At 48.4% G+C, this 17,049-nt stretch overlaps 1 protein-coding gene across 1 annotated transcript; it reads right to left on the bottom strand.

Annotated features, from left to right (window-relative positions):
* Nucleotides 1-5,189: 5,189 nt before the first annotated feature.
* Ccdc177 (coiled-coil domain containing 177) lies at nt 5,190-7,301 on the bottom strand. The gene has a single exon (XM_038335750.1). The coding sequence runs from the start codon at nt 7,299-7,301 to the stop codon at nt 5,190-5,192; it is 2,112 nt and encodes a 703-aa protein (XP_038191678.1).
* Between the last annotated feature and the right edge of the window lie 9,748 nt (nt 7,302-17,049).

Raw genomic sequence — 17,049 nt, 5'->3', positions numbered from 1 at the left:
TGCTGGGGAGCAGACAAAGCAGGAGGAGGTGCATTAGGGAGAATGCCAGAGAGACCCATGTTTTGAGTCAATGAGGTGCCCTTCTGTAGAGACATGTAACCAAAGCATGTGACCAATTATAATACTTAGGCTCTACTCCAGAAATACAAAGTCAGGCACTACATAGAACACTTAGCAGTTCTAGAATCTACAGGTGCCTGCTGCTGGGTCCCTAAGAGCCTCTTTCCAAGCTGTGCCAAGTGATGCCAAGCATTACTAGAAATGATGATGCATGCCCGCCATCCTGAGTGGCTTTTGATCAGGAGGATTGTGAGACCGAGACTAACCTGTGCTGCATAGAGACTGTCTCAAAAACAAAGCCCACTTTAAAAACGCCCGTTTCCTTCTGCCCTAGCAAGCTTCTCTAAGACATTAAGATAGAGCTGTAGTTATGCAGTGCGGGAAAGGCAAGTCTCCATAGCAACCTGTGGTTGATGTCTGTTACCTAGATGCTGCTCATTAAAGGGAATGGGATACTCTTGTTTAGTTAACTTTCTCATCAATTTAGACTTAACCAGAAATTGCTTGGGGGAAACAGTTCTGAAATGTTAACTTTCTTGTCTTAGCAAGAACAGCTGAATGGTGGAGGAGGCACTCCATTTGGTGAACTTGGACTTTGCATGGCCAAAGGCTTGGTTTTCTTGGTCCACAATGATGATTTATGCCTCTTCTCTAAACTGACATATATCATCCTGGAAGGTGATATTCTTGGTCTTTCTCTTTCTCTCTTCCCTGCCTTATAATTTAAAGCACATGGCATTGTAAACTTGACCTACTTAACCAAGCCTTTTGTGAAGAAAAAAACGAGCAACAATGACTAGATGATAGTTGACTGGCAGATGGCCTGTCTCTAGGAGTCCAGAAAGGCTTGAAGTTAGTATCTCGAGGGACAAGTAGGTCTACTTGAGAATGTATATACCCAGGTGGGAAGGTAGGTAAACGCAATGTTCATGACTTTGCACAAAATACCCTTCAGGTCAGTAATCCGAGATTCAATTTCACCAACATCAAGAGTGGTATTTGGGACTGGTCGTGCTGGCATAGACTTTAATCCCAGCACTCAGGAGGCAAAAACAAGTGGATACCACAAGAGTTGAGGCCAGGCTGGTCTACAAAGCGAGTTCCAGGACATCCAGGGCTACAGAGAAACCGTCTCCAAACACAAAGAAAGAGTAGTATTTTTCGCATAGTGGGTGCTCAATGGATATTCGCTGATGACTGCGGATCTGCACACACATCTGTTCTATGCAGAGTGCCTCTGATCGCCGTTTGTCTGTCCATCCATCCACACCCCCAACCTCCCCTCCACCCAGTATTTACGTACTTGTCCTAAGTAAGGTTCCACACCATGGACTACAGGAGAATCCATGGTAAATAAGATGCAGCCCCTTATGTAGAGTCGCATCTGTCTCAACAGACTGTGTGATGGAAGGAGACTAAGTGACAGTCTACAAAATATCCAGACTACAGATTACCTTCTCATGGCTGTATCTTGGATATAGTTTGCCCCTCAGACAGTTCATGTGCTGGGGCCTTGGTTCCCACGGCGATAGTATTGAGATGGTGGGATCTTGAAGAGCTGGGGCCTAGTGGAAGGTATTACATTATGGATTCCACCCTCTGACGGGATGAATGCTAGTGTTGCAGAATGGACTGGGTCTTGCGGGAGCGGCCGGATTCCTTAACGGGTGGGTTGACACACAAGCATGTCTGGTTTCTCCTCGGTCTCTTGCTTTCCTGTCTTATGTGTGAAACCCTTCCCAGGTACCTGAGATGTGCCGTCCCCCTGTAGCCCTCCAAAGAAGGCAAGTAAATACTGGTAACATGCTCTACACCCCCAGAACTCTCAGCAACAAATCTCTTTTATTTTTATCTTAGCCTTGGGTATTATGTTAGAGCAACATAAAACAGACCAAGATATCCCTCTAGCTCCACTACCCTGCAGACCTTTAGCCTTTGGCAAATCCTGATTACTGCTCCATTGAAAGCCCAGTCTGTATGCTTCCAAAAGGGAATTTTCATTTTCCTGTCCAAATGGGTGTAGACGCTGGTTCCTGCCACAGCAGAACAGACTGGTGATTTCCCCAGTGATTTCTTCTGAGGTGGTTTAGGTTTGTTTTCTTGGTATTTGGCCGAACTAAAGCTTTTCCAATCCTCTCCCACCCCCACTCATATTACTTCACATTTTCTCTCTCTTGAACATCTTTACTCAGATGTTTCGAGGGAGTAAACGTGAGGCTGTGGCCACTTCAAGGTTGGGATCTCCCAGGTGGCAAGAAATGTTCAGCATGTTCAACTCTGGACACCCGTTAGAATGCTATTTCGGGACAGTTCTTCCCACCATGTCCTCTTGCTGCATTTCAGAGTAAAATAAAACTTCTCTGGAAACTTATATTAGGGGCCCATGAAAGACTTTGGACATTAACCATCTTCAGGGAGAGCCATGAACATTTAAAACATGCAGGTGGCTCTCCTTCCATTTCTGTTTGTGTGGTTTGTTTTGACAGTGTCTCATGGAATCAGTTTAGTTCTCCCCCTACTCCAGCTCCCTCAGTGCTCGGACTATAGATGAGAGCCACCACGTCCGACTTCAGTAGCATACTCTAGCAGACAGCCTGGAACTCGTAGAACCACTTCTTACTGCCTCCAGATTTGAGTTATTTCTGTTTTTTAACTATACTCGGTCGTATGGACTTTTAGGTAAAAACCTACAATGTTTGTATTTTTACATAGCCGTTCTCTCAGTGTCTAATTTGGTGACATTCAGGCCTGGGCCTTTGCATGTGTGACACTGTATCTGCAACGTGCTCCTCACAACCTCTCCTTCTGCACTAAAGCACGACGGTCCGTTACCTTCTCCAGCCACAGTGGTCACGTCACCCTGTGGATAGCCACTGCACCTGCAGACCCAGAGGGACGGAAATGGCAGTCGCTTGCCACTGTCATCCCATGTTTGCACAAACCAGAGATCAGGAACCACCATGCCCATTCTACACCAGAAAGGTGATCTGCCCAAAGTCACACAGTAAGATGGGAAGCAAACGGGGTAGAAGAGCAGGCTGGATCGCCTACGTGCCTCCCAGTGCTTGGCCTGCAGCACCAGACTGCCTCCCCAAACAAACGCTCATGCTTTGGAGAAAGTCGTTTTAAGGCTGGCGCATTCTACAAGGGTTTCAGAAGCAACTCAGGAACCACAAGATCAAAGGTCCATAGTCACATTCACTTTTTAGTAAATGCTCCTGTCTCAGAGACAACACCGGTTATTACAGCTCCCCGACAAGAAGGGAATGCGAGGGGAAAACCACCCACTCAAGAAACAAGCCTTGGTACATAGCTCCTTTCCGGGTTTCACATTATCTCACACGTGACACCTAAGCACGGCTGTCTGCGACACAAGACTACTCTTAGCATGTGATAGGGTAGGGTTGATGAAGGGTGTGGGCAATAACCTGCCATTTTAGGGACGACTCTGCCAGCAGAACACACACAAAACACATCTAACGCAGGACATCTCTACCCTGATTCCTGTCTTTTTGGTACTTTTTTTTACTTCCTGACCTTGATTAATGGCAAAAGGGATGGTTGACTTTCCACTTTCCCTGGTGAAGACGCAACCGAGAGGCAGATAAAAGTGGGGTCAGTTTCAGCTTTGTGGAAGGAGCACTGTATGGGTTAAAACTGCCTAGTGATAACTGAACCTTCTGACCGGGAAGCGGCTTGGCATTGCAAGTACCTCCACCACACACACGCGCACACGTGCGCACACATACACACACACACACCTCACACACTCAATGACCATCTCTCCGTGATGAACTACCCTGTCTATATTACCAGAAACAAACTAGGCTCAAAGCAGTCCTCCTGCCTCCCAACTCCAGGTCAAGAAAGGCACAACGGAGACCAACGAACAACACTGTAGTGGTGCTTTGGATCCAGGAGACCTTGAGGTACCAGAAGAGTTCTGATGGCCCCATCTGGCAGATGGGAAAGGTGAGGCACCAAGAGACTGATTAAATACTTCAGGTATAAATGAGAGGGTACCAGGAATTTAAAGAGGGAAGACTCTTACTTTCCTAGGGAAGAGTGATACCCTACCAACAACAGCACAACGCAACGCAGAGGCAATTCTAGCCCTTCCATCGCCACAGCCACGCAGCCAAGGATGCTAAATTGTCCTCCAGGCACTGAACTATTTCACAGAGGGAATCCTACGCACTCCAGATTCCTCAGGGTTTCACCCTTGAGACTTCATTCGAGGCTGGAGCTTTAGGCAAGAGTGGCCTGGGCAGGCACAGAAGGTAGCTCTGCTTCGTAAGGCAATAGCTTCTGTCTGCAGGAGCTGGCCCCACACAGGGATGTGGCCATCAGACACTGCCTCCACTGAACTACCTCACCATCCACGGGAGCTGCACAGGATGGAACACTGCTGTCTAAGGAAACCACCACCTCCGGGGAGGTGAGGGGATGGAGGGCTTCCATGAAAGCTAAACAGCATCATCAATCCGACCCATTTCCCATGCCACGTGGGAGAATAAATGATTATTATCTGCAGATGATTGTCTAACTAGAAAGCCTAGGGACTCAACTGAAAAAGATGATGGGAACAGGAGAATTTGTTTAGGTGTCCGATTAATAGTCCAGTGCTCGAAACAATAGCTTTTGTGGTCATTTGTGCGTGAACTAACATCTTCGAAGAGCTGTGCTTTCTTGGGAGACTTTAAGTTCTGTGCAACTTGTATTTTGGAAGATAGAGGTGAGTCTGGGCTCTATCTCCTCGGCTGATGCAAGTAAAAGTCATCTTAGACACAAATGTCAGAAAGATGTCCAAGACACCGACACCTGTGGCAGAAAACCCACCATTCACCTCTGTGCTCTCTCCTAGGGGGGCCCTCCCCCTCCCCAGCTATTTTCTGTTCCAACCCAAAGACACAGGTGGATGTGGGTAAATTGTGCCATGTCATTTCCAAACGATGTCAACGGTGGCAGATGGAAAAGTACCACGTCTGGCTTCTCATTGTCTCATGGTTCATTAGTCTGGAGAGTTCATGGTATGGCCCCCGGACTGGAGATGTCTAGAGTTTGGTCCAAGTGGCTAAGGGAGGCCCCGCCTGGCTCTATAAAGCAGTATGGCCTGCGCAGGGCAGCTGTCATTTACGGTCCAGGCTGGCATGTAGCTGGGCCTCTCGCACCATACGGTCAAATGAGCGCGTGTTGGTCTCCTCCCTCACCTTCTCCCGCACGTGGAAGGAGGCCCGGGCTGTGGAGCGAGCACTCTCTAGCGCGCTTCGCCTCTCCCTAGACAGCTGCTCGCTGCGCTCCAGCTTGCGCCCGATGGCCTGCAGCAGCTCCCGGCGGCGGCAGTCTTCGTCACGTTCCACCTTCTCCTTGTTGGCTCGCTGGGTCCTCTCCTTCTCCAGACGAGTCTGAACCACGCGCCGGGCTTTCTGCTGCACCGCCTCTTCGGCCACCTGCGCCGCGTGCTGCAGCCGTCGCTCGCCGGCCCGCGCCAGCGCCTCTAAGTGCGCCTGATGCTCGCGCTCTTTGCGCTCGGCCGCCTCCTTCGCCCGCCGACCCTGCAGCTCCTCCTTCCGGGCTCGCTCCCGAAGCTCCCGGGCGCGCTGCTCCTGCAGCTGCTCGTAGTTCTCCTGCGCGCGGCCCAAGCTGGCCTCCAGGGAGCTCCGCAGGCCCTCCCGCTCCTCGTGCTGCTGCCGGACCCGGCCTCGAAGCAGCGCCTCGTGGCGCGCCCGCTCGGCCCGGCTCAGCTCCCGCTTCTCCTGCCGCAGCTGCCCCTCCTGGCGCTGCTTGGCCCGCGCCGCCCGTTGGGCGCGCTCCCGGCGGGCCAGCTCGGCACGCTCCCGCCCTTCCTGCAGGCCCTCCTCGCGCTGCTTCAGGTTCTGCTCCTGCTGCAACTTGCGCTGCCTGTCGTCGCGCGCCGCGCGCTCTGCCCTCTCCCGCCGCAGCAGGCCCTGGCGCTCCGCCAGCTCTCGCCGACGCTCCTCGCTGCGCTCGCACTGCTGCTGCCGCCTCCGCGCTGCCTCGCGCTCCTCCCTGCCACGGCGGCCCCGGCGCTCCTCCACCTGTGCCTCCCAGGCGCGCCGGCCCTGCTCCAGCGCGCGCTGCTTCTCGCGCTCCTCGCGCTCCCGCCGCTGCTCGGCGCGCACGCGCTGTTGCTCCCACTGGCCGTGGGCAGCGGCGCGCTGCTCCAGCAGCAGGCGCTCCTCCTGGTGTCTGGCCAGCATGAGGGCGGCGATCTTGCGATCGCGCTCGGGGACTCCGCGCAGGCCTCGCTCGGCGCGTACTTGGCGCACAATGCGCTCCACGTGCTGGGCGGTCTGCGGCGAGTGGCTCAGGTCGCCGAGGCTGAAGCTGCGAGCCGTGAGTGGCGCCAGGTCGAGAGCCGAAGGGCGGCCCAGGGGGTTGGGTGCAGAAGACGCTGACCCCGCAGGGTAGCTGTGCCTGGCGGAAGCTCGAGGTGGCCAGCGAAGCTCCCGCAGGCTCTCCCCGCTGTAAGACCCGGAGGACGAGGCGCCGGATTCGGAGCTGAGGGCACCGTCCCGCCGGCGGGACAGCGAATCCAACGAGTGGCTCTTCCTACCTGTCCGAGCAGTGGCGGGCGGAGGTCGGGTCCTGGCGGGGGGACTGGGTGAAGTCCTTCGAGCCACCCGCGATGCGGGCGAGGCCGGGAGGCTGCTGCCGCTGCTGCAGCTACTGCTGCTGCCCGCGCTCAGCGCGGAGGCCGAGGCCGGGGCCGGGGCTGCAGCCGGGCCCTTGGGTGTGAACAGGCGCCGCTTCTCCTCGCGCATGATGCGCTCGCGCTCGGCACGGCACTGCTGCAACTTGGCGAGCCGCTCGGCCTCGTAGGCCTCGTACAGGCCCGTGGCCACGCGCATGGAGCGGCCGGGGGCCTCGCGCACCAGGTCAGCCAGGGCCCGGGGCAGCAGCTCCACTGGCTTGACCGCACAGCGGGCACATGCCTCTAGTGAGCGGGGGCTGGTCAGGACGTAGCGGCTGCCCTCTGCCTCGGGGCAGGCGAAGTTGAAGAGATCGAGGTGCAGCAGCGGGGACTGCTCCCGACGCCCACCTTCTGCTCCGCAGGGGACTTCGGCCTTGCGGGGCGCTGCGGCGGAGGCTGAGGCCGAGGAGGCAGCAGGCTGTTGGGCTCCCTGGGCATCGGGGGGCACGGACGCTGTGGCCCCATCCCCTTCTGAGCCACCAGGCTCCGCTCCCTCTTTCTCCTCTTCTGTCACTGGGTCCACCATAGCTGAGTCTCGTCCTTTGTTGGAGTCCCTGGGATGACGGGGAGGGGGACATAGAGGAATGCATCTGTGAGATGTTTCTCCCTCCTCAACCAATATTTACCCATCCCAAGTTAATCCGATTTCAGACTAGGCTCAGGGGCCTGATGGAACGTAAATCCTAAAACCGATGCCCTGAAAACCCGGGCTAAGCATTTGGGGGTGGGGGTAGGGAACGCTGGGGCTCAATCAGCAGCCTCAGTGTTCCTCAGTCTTAGAACGCAGGGCCTGTGGGGAGACTACATTGATGTTAGGCCCACAAGATGCATCCCCTTCCTGCTAAGACTGAGGCACAAGGCAGCAGCCAGAAAGGGAGGCGCTGGAGGATTCCCGGGAGGATTAGCTATTTGTTTGTAGCTTAGGCGGGCTGCTGGGATGCAGCTTTGCAGGCACACAAAAGGGGAAGGGGCCTGTTCGTGTCAACGTGCATTGCTGTGGAGGGCCCCAGTTGCCAAGGAAGAAGTTTATGGTTGATTTCCCTCTGCCAAAAGGCCCCGGGGCGCAGGGCCCCTGGGAGATGGAAGAGCTGAGAGAAGTCTCCAAAGGCTCCTTTCTGAATGGAGTGATGGATTCTTTCTCCTGCCTCCCGGGCAGGGCTTGCTGAGAGCTCTGCCTGCTTCTTCTTCCAGCCCCCACCAGGTGTTTGCCTGGGATGCACAAGGCACCTGCTTCCGACCAGATGCGCCCGATCTCTATGGCTGAATGAATGTGCAGCTAAGGGTACCATCAACCCCAGTATGGTGGACTCAGACACTAGCCCCAGACACCCACCAGTTCCTTCACCGCATCTCAGGGAAGTGGGCTCGTAGCTCTGTAAACCCTGCCGCTCCGTGCCGGGAGCTGCTAGGTCCCCGGAGGGTTCACTTACCCCAGGTCCGGGCTCCGGCCCCCACGCCGAGGGCTTTTGTTCACCTCTCGCTGCTTTTCCCGGCGCCTCTTCAGTCCCTGCGCCGGCGGGGTCGGGTTACTGCCGGCTGCAGCAGCCAGCGTCTCTCCATGGGGGATTACGAACAGGGCGCACACATCCCAGATGCTACCTACCCGGGGTAGGGGGAGTGCGACAAAGTCTCCCCAAAATAACGTGGCTCTGCTCCCTTGCTCACACTGATTCTTAAAAAAGGAAGCTGGGTTCCCTCGCTGCTGCATCCATCTCCACCTCTAGCGCCAAGGTACCGCAGGTCTTTCTCTGCCTCTGGCGCCTCCTGGTGGCCACTTAAGGGTGTTCATTTGTTTGCTTAGAGGACTACAAAACAGCTAAAACACAGTAACTACACATATTTATGTACGCATATGCAATGCATATATACAGGGAGGTGTGAATATAGCAATATCACGAGAAACCTAATCTTTGGACCCCTTAGGTGGCTGGAATAAAATGGGTGAAATGGAATATTTCTCAAAGGGATCCTGAGAAGCAAACCAACTAGACATCAAGTAATTGGTTAGAATAGGACACCTGATCCAAATTGTGATTTTATTATTTAAAGAAAACAAAGATGGGAGAACGAATGAGAGCAAAATATAATGACACATACGTATGAAGATGCTATTACTTTGTATGCTAACCTAACCTAAATTTAGAAAAAAGCCAAACAAACACAACAAAAACACGCATTTGGGTTTGAGGCAGGCAGAACGTAAGTGACTAATGAAAGCAACTTCTGAATTGCTGGTTTCATATGATAAAAACAAGTTAGTACCATTTAATGAGTGCTGTTTGCTGACACCTCATCCCACCGCTTCCATTTTGAGTGGTAGTGGCCAAAGAGATTCCAGATTAGAATCCTCCGAGTGGTGTGGGTGAGATGTAGCATCAGGGAAGGTCGTGAACTGTGCTGTTGAAGACTCTGGCAGGGAAGCTGTCAGAATAGGAATATGAGTAGGGAAATGGCATGGATATATTTCATATTTTAAGACCATAACTCTAGCAACAACAAAAAGACCAAGGAGGCCCAGTTAGGGAGGCACTGCAGTTACCCAACACGGGGAATGGAACCAAAAACGGAGCAAAGGCAGGAAAAGAGGAGTCGGGGTTCTGTAAATAGAAAGGAACAACACTAGAAGATAAGGAAAGTAAAGGATGAAGGACCACTGCCTGGACTAGTAAGATGCTGTGTGTGTCATGGAAGGACAGTGGATCTAGGGGGAGGACCACCTGGTATGAGATACCAGTGTTGGACAACTGCTCCCCTCAGTCAGAGGAAGGCTGCTCATAGGGCAGCTGAGGAAGTCATATATGAGGTCTATACTGGAGCTAGATTGAGGCTATGTCATCACCAACGTAAGGTTCTTGCACTGGCTAGTTGTAGAAACTTGACACGAGCTAGAGTCATTTAAGATGAGGGAACCTCAGCTGAGAAAATGTACCCCCCAGACTGCTCTGTAGGCAAGACTGTGTTGCATTTTCTTAATTAGTGATTGATGTGGGCGGGCCCACATTTGGGTGGTTTCATTTCTGGGCAGGTGATCCTGGGGCATATCAGAAAGCAGGCTGAGTAAACCTTGGGGAGCAAGCCAGTAAGCAGCACCCCCCACTGCTGCTGTATCTGTGCCTGTCCTCAGGTTCTTTCCTTGAGTTCCTGCCCTGACTTCCTTCGATGATGAAGCTGTGATGTAGAACTGTAGGCAGAAATAAAATCTTTCCTCCCCGAGTTGCTTTGGTCATGGTAGTCTATCGCAGCAATAGAAAGCCTAAAAAAATTAATAATAATATGAGTGAGATCACCCAGGGAGGAAAGATGCATTGATAGGAGGACGTCATTGATGGGACTTCAGAGGAAAAAGATGTTTCCATGAGACCAGTATGGAGTAGAAGGGGAGTGTGCTGTGTAGGCAGAGCACTCAGAAGAATGCCAAGGGCTACAGAGGTCCACATGGGTTTCTTCTGGAATCAAATAGCCAAAGAAACTAACAGTTACCAGCCTTGGGTAACACTGGCAAAAACAAACAAAAAGAAAAAAATAAACCAGAGGAGTGTTGTACTGGGAGCAGATGACAAAGCGCAATGGTGGCTGAGGAGGTGGAAGGTATTGATCCTTTTGACTCTTAGGTGATGATGTCACAAGCTGTAAGGTTTGACCTTTATCCTACTTACAAGCTAGCAAGTTAGCCTCCAGGGTGCATAGATGCTGGCAGAAGACATGATACTCTTGGGCCAGAAACAAAGTACTTTGTTACTCATGACAGCAAGAACATGAAGTTCGTTTTTTCTTGATTGGAGAGTGGGACCAAGTAGATACTGCACACAAAATGGGCATATGTTACAGTTGGGGCGCTCTAATCTTTTAAAGGGGGCTGTAATGTTTAATCTTTATCATCTTGATTGGACTTAGAAACACCGCTAGGTGTGTCTGTAAGGGCATTTCCAGAGAGAGAAGACTCAGTCTGAACGTGGGAGCACCATCCCATGATCCAGGGGGCCTGGACTGAATGAAAGACTGGAATGAGAGGTGGGGGCGTGGCTCTGTTGGTAGAGAGCTTGTCTGACACGCACAAAGAGCTGGGTTTGAGCTCTAACAGCGTATGAAACCCTGCATGACAGTGCACACCTGTAATCCCCGCACTCAGGAGGTGGGGGCAGTCAGAAGACTCAAGGTCATTGACTCAGAGGCTAACCTGTGCTGCATTATAAAGACCCTGCTGTCTCAGAAAGGGACAGAGAAGGGAATGTGAGCTCAGCACCTATAGTCTTCTTACTTTCGTACATCTCTGTTTCCTGACTGTGGACACAATGTGACCTGTCACTACGCCTTCCCATCATAATGGACTGTTCCCCTTTTCAAACCGTGAATCAAAATAAGTATTTTCCCCCTTAAGTTGCTTGTTTCAGATATTTGGCCATAGCAATGTGAAGAGTAGCTAAGACAGGAGCTAATCACAAACATGGTCTTGCTTTGTCCCAAGGGAGACATTATTTTAGTTATCCCCTCTGAGCTGGGGGAAACCGCTATCTCTGTTGTTCGAGGATGCTTGGTGAACAAGCATCCATGCAGCAAAGTCTACAAAAGTCTTTATAAGACATGAAACATGAAATAGAAAAGGAGTCATAGGTCACATGGCCAGTAAGAGGTGGGCTGGGGTTTGGATCAGGATCTGTCTAATACTGAAGTGAATGCCATGCTTTGTACTTCCACACTAAGCTGTGAATCTGGAGAGATGTCGATTCAGGTGGTAATAAGTGGGGTGGACAAGTCAGCATATCCATGTCTGGGTGTTCCTCTGCAGAGAATCCCATTAAATTATCTTGCAGAACTAGAAACACTATACAAGCAAACATATTTTGAACGAGCAGTGGTAAACACCATTTATTTTGATTATTTTGCTAAACCACGTAGATATGGTCAAACCAATAGGAAGATGTGTGTATGAATATATAATTATATATTTATATTATATATAATTACATATATTTACACACACACATATTAGCTTAAATTTGCTGAGAATGCCCTGGAACAACTGATTCTTCTAGCTCTACCTTCCAAGTGCTGGGATTACACAGAGGTGAAGGGCTGGTGCCATCACAGGGAGATTCCCTGCATGCCAAAGATCAAGAAGTTACACCCAGTTTCATTGTGGCACATAGTAGAGAAAGCAACACCCACATGCCCATGGTGGTAACACTGTAATGGTGAAGAAAGGTGGACTTAAGAGGTGGATAGGTTAGGTGCAATTCTACCAGCCTGTGTTATTTCAGGCAATTTTTAAAATCCTTTTTATTTATGGTGTGTGTGTGTGTGTGTGTGTGTGTGTGTGTGTTTGCAGAGGCCAGAAAAGGTTATCAGATGCCCTGAAACTGGAGTTGCAGGCAGTTGTGCCCCAACTGCCGCACACCATCCTGGGGGGGGGGGAGCAGAACTGAACTCAAGTTCTCTCGAAGAGCAATAAGAACTTCTGACCTCGGGTCCGGAGAGATGGCTCAGTGGTTAAGAGCATTGCCTGCTCTTCCAAAGGTCCTGAGTTCAATTCCTGGCAACCACATGGTGGCTCACAAAAACAACCATCTGTAATGAGGTCTGGTGCCCTCTCCTGGCCTGCAGACATACACACAGACAGAATATTGTATACATAATAAATAAATAAATATTTGAAAAAAAAATTCTGACCTCTGAGTCGTCTCTCTAGTCCCCTGACAAGTTTTTTTAAACCCCTCTGACTCTCACCTTTTTTTTTTTTTGACTCTCATCTTCTTAAACACAGATTTATTTTGCCTTACACCAGCCCTTAAAGATAACTTATTGGGTTCTTTCTTAGGCTTTTTAATGCATTAACTCATTAATTTAGGCTAAAGCAAAAACAAATCCTCCATGCAATGTACATATTATTTTCTTTATTTCAATTCCCTTCGCCGTCAAGTGTGTTCGTCATCCTGTCACTCAGGAGTTTGAGGCAGGAGGCTTGAGGCTGCAAGACTCTGTCTTAGAAGCAACCAATGAACAAAAACCCTGAATTCCTCCCGTTGGGCCTCCCTCTTCTGTCTTGGCTCCATGCGCCCTACACTACTCATCCCCCTATCCATATACTCCTCTTTCTGGAGAAGAGGTTTGGTTTGGTTTTTCTTCCCTTTGATGTTCCACGTCAGGAGTTAGCTCAGTTGGTTGCCAGTTTTTGTAAATCAGGTTTTACTGGAACCCAGCCACACGTATTTGTTTACATATTGTCTGTGCTGCTTTTGTATGGCAGGGGCCAACCTCAGTAGTTTGGACAGAGACCTCATGACTCACAAAGCTCTACCTGCTTATTATCAGGTTCCTGGTGGAACTGTTTCTCAACCCCTGTCCTAATGACTGACAACTGCTTATGTCAATCATCAGCTTACAGCTCCACATCTACCCTGCTGTCCCTGCCCTGGAAAAACAGACTAAGTCCTTCCCACTTGGCAGTGAGCCTCACGTGCAGGCTCACCAGGGGAGGGGAGAACCAGGGCAGGCATGGGGCTCCTGCTTCTTCCTGGCCACTGGCGTTTTCCTATTCTTGCTACCTGACTAGTGATACAGACGCGTGGGAACTTCCTGTGGCACTGTCCTCCAACTGAACCCCCAGAACAGTCCCTTGGTGATGCCTGGGTTTAGGGACCACCTTCCTTTGCCCTCCTGAGGTAGACATTGCCCGCCGTAAGCCTTGTGTCTTCTAGTATCTTGACTCTCCAGCCTCAATTCACCTGCAATTTTGAAGACCATTTCCTCCTTGTACAACAACTGTGGGACAACGTGCATCAGGCAGACATATTTGCTGCCTCAAAGACTGCAACATCACCTTTTCCAAGAAGGCCTGAACCGTGATCTCGAGGAAGGGTCCTTCCTTTCACTGTCCTTCCTTGAGCACCCAAGGCCGAGAAGGATTTTAGACCTCTATGTGTGTGTACATTCATTCCCTTTTCTTAGTGTAATTCCTCTTTAAGTTTCCTCTGTTTAAATTACTGTGGCTTTTTGTATCCCAAGTGGATCCAGACCAATATAATTAAAATATCACCATTCTTAATTTTTGAGATTAAAGAATTAAGAAGAAATCTCAAATGTAAACCAGCGGGTAAAGGTAAGATTTGACAAAAGTATGTTATATTTTATGCTTTAATAAGTAATATGTTCTGTGGCTGGAGAGATGGCTCAGCTGTTAATAGCATTTACTGCTCTTCCAGAGGACCTGGGTTCAATTCCCAGGACCCACATGACAGCTTACAACTGTCTGTAACTGAAGGATCCAACACCCTCACACAGACATAAGTACAGGAACAACATCAATGCACATAAAATAAAAATAAGTAAAATTTAAAAAGTAATATGTGCTAATCAAAATAGGAAATTAGACAATACAGAAATTAGGAAGGGAAAGGGTCACCAGTAGGAAAAGGTCCCTCATAGACCATCACTGTTTCAGCTTGGTATGGCAACGGAAAAGATTTCAGCTGCCCTGCAGGCAGGCAGAGCCTTGTCTGTTTGGGTCACGGCTGTTTAGGAATGTATCCTTCCTGCCCGGTGCATCATTGAGAAGGAATGGGGTCTGAGTGGTGCTACACTGTTTGTTATGTGTTGTGAAACCGGCTGCATCAAAATATTTTGAGCTACTAAGCTGCTTCAGTCAATCTGTGGCATTGAACGTCTGGAGCAGGTAAAGCTCTTTCCTGTAGGGGAGCAGGAACCCACAAATTGGTGGCTGCACTTTTGTTTCCTGGCCTCCCAGTCCCCAGTAATCACACAGAAATGACTCTGAGGCTTAATAGTAATTAGAAACTGTTTGGCATCTTAACTCAGACTTATTATTAACTAGCTCTTACAACTAAAATCAACCCATTTCTGTTATTCTATATTTTACCATGAGGCTCATGGCTTGTTACCCCACATCTTGCTTCTCCCATGGCTGCTGGAATCCTTGACTTCACCTTCTTTTTCCCTGTCTCTTTGCTTGAATTTCCTGCCTAGCTATATTCTACCTGACTATTGGCCAAATCAGCTTCTTTTTAAACCAATGGTAATAAAACATATTCACAGCATACAGAGAGGCATCTCATATCATCTCCTCTTTTCTAATTAAAAAGAAAGGTTTAAACTTTAACATTGTAAAATTACATATAACAAAACAGGCATCAAGCAAGAACTGCAGTTACAACATTTAGTCTATGTATATTTGGTGAAATTAAAGAAAATATTCTATCATTTATTCTATCTTTGTGAGTCTAAAGTTTCATAACTAATTTGTCTTTTATCATAACTAAGAAAACTATAACTATGTAGTCTTCAACTCCATTGAAGCCCGAAGAAGGATATAATATTACCTAAGTAAACAGAAAGTGCATTGTAACCAACTTCTAAAACTCTAGAAATGACAGAGACATCTGGCTGCCTGGACAGTCACCCAAAGTTCTTCTGTAACATTGGATCATCCATCTTCAGCTTATAGGCCTAGAGTGTCTGTCAGATTTCTCAGTGAAGCAGGAAATTTGAAGGACTGTCTTGCCTATTTTAGAAAAATTTGTTACTTTCTTCTGTGCCCTACAGAATGTCTAGCAGACTCTTTCATGAAGCAGGAACCCTGAAGGGCCATCTCACCTTGCTTTGGCAAGTTCAGCAGTCATTTTCCTGTGGGTCCTGCATGTCTGGTTTATATAGCATACAGTCAAGCAGTCCAGGCAAGAGGAGTTTCTTGCCAAATGGCTAGTCTTGCCACATTGAAGACAAACTCTGTAAGGAGCTTCTTCAATGCCCATCTGCTCTGCCAGGAGCAGATGTGTCTCACTATTGAGAAAAGTCTAAGTTTTTAAAACATTTTAAATGCCATATTCTGTCAGTTTTTGAAGTGTTTGAAGATTACTTATACATCTGAAATATATCTCTGCATATCTAGAAAAATCTAACTAACATGACTATAAGTTTGGCTGTTACAGATGACCATTAATTTGTATTTCTTAACTATACATTACATTTTTAAATGAGCTATATAGGCATAATACCCTAAATAATTGTAGAAATATACATACAGTATAACAAAACTGACCTTAAATTTGTATCAATTTACAAAAATCCTTTAATGAAGAACATAAACATATATACAGTATAACAAAATTAACTTTAAATTTGTATCACTATAGCAAAATCCATGTCAATGCAAAATATCTGAGATTAACAATTGTCTCTTTATCTTATATTCCTATATTCCCCTAAATCTAACAAGCATCCATAATCTACCAAATAACCAAAGACTATCTATACCCCCCCAAACTCTTAGAAATATGGACATCATTTTCTCTAAACTGCTACCTACTATCTGTGGACAAAGTATCTTTAGAGTCCCTGGTAAAATTTTGAGATAATGACCAAGTCCTAGAAGGACCAGTGGTGACATTTGTTGATAGCTATCACCTGTCAAGGTTCAGGAAATCTCCCTTGATCAAAGCTGGTCCATCTTAACCTGGAATGCGTCCATAGCCTCTTGTTTCCTGTGGAAACAAAAGCAAAAGTGCTTCTCCAAAGCAATGCATCTTTTAAGTTCCATTTTACAGATATGTTTTTTGACTTCTGTTTTAAAGCTAAGGCATTTTTAAAATATTTAGGTTGTCACATTTTATCAGTCTCTCTTTCAGTCCCATGTCTCTGAGCAGCTGTTCTTTGCTTTTCAGCAACCAAAAAAAGTTCAAAATCGACACAATACCATACAAGATCCAGACTCCCTGCGTATTTTCCATCCTTATGTGGCTTTTTCTTTTATATTGCTTTTACTATCTCTTTAAATATTTTGTTTTCCTTTTTAAAACTCTTTATTTCTTTTTATAACTGTCTATACTCTTCTCTCTCCCAGGCCCACATACATTTTTTTAAACACACTGTGACCCATTTAGAGAGGGTTTTTTTTTTTTTTTTGGGTCTGGATCTGTCTGTGTAAGCATAAGGACCTGAGTTCCTCTCTTCCGAACCCACATAAAGCTGGGCACAGTAGCACGTGTCTGTGATTACAGCATCCCTATGGTGAGATGGGGCACAGGGACAAGACAATCCCTAGACACTTTTGAGTCAGCTAGCATGGGAACACAACAGTGAATAGCAAGAAACTCTGTCTCAAACAAGATGAAGGGCCAACACCAGCACCTGACGATGTCTTCTGAATTCCATATGTGTGCCATGGCATGCACACACCTGCTTACACACATCCACACACAAATCAAACACACATCCAGTCTTTAAAAACTACCCACATAATGGAGCTTGTCATCAAGGAGGCC

The sequence above is a fragment of the Arvicola amphibius genome, chromosome 7 (assembly GCF_903992535.2).
Source record: "Arvicola amphibius chromosome 7, mArvAmp1.2, whole genome shotgun sequence".
Taxonomy (NCBI): Eukaryota; Metazoa; Chordata; class Mammalia; order Rodentia; family Cricetidae; genus Arvicola; species Arvicola amphibius.
The sequence above is the reverse complement of the archived record's forward strand: the minus strand, read 5'-3'. Positions and strand labels throughout refer to the sequence as shown.